This window comes from Fusarium graminearum, chromosome 1, assembly GCF_000240135.3.
Source record: "Fusarium graminearum PH-1 chromosome 1, whole genome shotgun sequence".
NCBI lineage: Eukaryota > Fungi > Ascomycota > Sordariomycetes > Hypocreales > Nectriaceae > Fusarium > Fusarium graminearum.
Window position 1 is genome coordinate 11,012,866 of NC_026474.1, and position 1,910 is coordinate 11,014,775.

The following is a 1,910-nucleotide window of genomic DNA, read 5'->3' on the forward strand; positions in this document are numbered from 1 at the left end:
TTCTTCTTTTCTTCTTTTGGAGGGTAGTAATAAACGTTTTGACATTTCTCAACTGCAACTGACTCTCTAACCGTAAAAAATAAAAATTAAAAAAAAGTAAAAAAATAAAACCTAAGCGGAAGCACCCGTCGTAAACTTACTTTGCTTTGACAGAGTGGACCGCGCTCTCTTCAAGTTTCGACTGATGAAAGCGGTCAACTCCCATCAAAGTGGACAACAACGGTCAGTGGATGCACAATGAGAGGCTGGACAAGATGCTTTGGAGGAAGTGGATTCCCCTCGCAAAGACGGGGAAAACGGAACGAGGGGGGGGCGGAGGAGTTGTCTCGTGGAAACAAGTCCAGTGCGTTTCCTCATCTCGCGAAGGAAGTGATCGACGTAATTAACTAACCCGAGTTACTGGCCTCAGCAAGTAAAGAAGACTGAACAACGACGTAATATTGCAGCAAGCTCAACAAGTTTAGATATTCTCAAGCCACTTGAAGATTGCTTTTTACCAAGTAAGATCAAGAAAATAATAGAGTTGTATCCGTCAGCGGCTTTGTCCCCCCCCCCAATCTGAGTTGTACGTACCATCTTATTGGTAGTAGCGTAGTAGAGGACCATCCATGACTGGAGATGGAGTCTGGATTGCGAGCTCAATAGTTCGGCCTGAGCTTCCGGTTCCGAAGAGAGACATGAGCTGCTTAGGCGAGATAGTAATAATAATGTTCTAGAGTTTTTGATCATCGGTGACAGGCGAAGCGAAGACACCAAAAAAAGGGATACCGCCTTTGAATCAAATCTGGGGGCAAGGATTTGTGTCCAATCCCACTGGCTTGCAAAAACGAGGCCGACCCAGACAAACGGTGCCCAGCCCAGCCCAGCAGTCATGTGCAAGGCTACGTACCCCCTGCTGGACTGGGGACTCTGGCTCCTCACTCACATGAAAGCCCAAGGCCCCAGCTGTTGTTCTCTCTTATCCTTGTCACCGGCTTCTCTGCCTACGAGGGCTGGGGTGTCTTGTACAATGTCACATTTTCTGATCTGACCGAGAGTGGGAACGATTAAAAAAAAAAAAAAAAAAGGGACTTTTACGAACGAGAGGAGAGTCATCAGAGTCACAGGAGGGGGATTTTGCAGTATCCGTAAAAAAAAGAATAAAAAAAGAAAGATCGGCAAATATGTCATGAGGTCAAACAATATTGGGACCGGGAAATAAATAAAAACATTACCTACTAAAAGAAAGTAAACAAATAAAAAACTTGGAGAAGCGCTGATCTTTGCATCCAATGGCAAGAAGCTATGTAAGCTTGGTATCTGTACTGGAATGCAACTCGAAGAGTCTTTTCCCATTTGGTTGTTAGTTACACAGGATAACAACGGGTTTTCCCAACGTCTGAGCCACAGAAGTATAAAACAAATTAGTGAAATTGCATAAAAAGACGACATTCGTGGTTACACAGATAATGACAAGGAATAGAATCATCATCGATGACTTTTGGTTAGCAAGTTCGATAATTCGTAATCCGTTTACTTGTGCTTCATGGTAGATCCCTGTTACACCTTGACTATGGATGGCTGTTCTGTTGCAGTGGTTCCCTCATCAAAATGTCATCGTTCGTCTGTGTCTTGCTCATTGTCGTTGCATTTGTTTGAGATTTATTTGACTTTTTTTTCTTTTTCTTTTTGTTGTGGTGGTTTGAATGTCTCTTCCCGTGAGCTATTGTCTCAAATTAGCTATTGAGTGTTTGTCGATCGCGGCAGTTCCAGCACTAAATCTGAGCCACAAACATGAGATACACGGGCTGTTTTTCCCTTGCGCACATCATAGAGTCTGCCTCAATAATAACAGCCAGCCTCTTACCCGCCTTTTTGTTTCTATTGGCCATTTTGACCCAACCTCTCTCCACTACCCTCAATACAATTGG

General features: G+C 43.7%; 1 protein-coding gene across 1 annotated transcript; it reads right to left on the bottom strand.

Annotated features, from left to right (window-relative positions):
- Positions 1-386: 386 nt before the first annotated feature.
- On the bottom strand, positions 387-873 carry FGSG_13774 (uncharacterized protein; the record flags this gene model as incomplete). The annotated part of the gene is made up of 2 exons (XM_011321185.1): positions 387-422; positions 574-873. 2 exons carry the CDS (start codon positions 871-873, stop codon positions 387-389), a joined length of 336 nt encoding a protein of 111 aa, XP_011319487.1.
- Between the last annotated feature and the right edge of the window lie 1,037 nt (positions 874-1,910).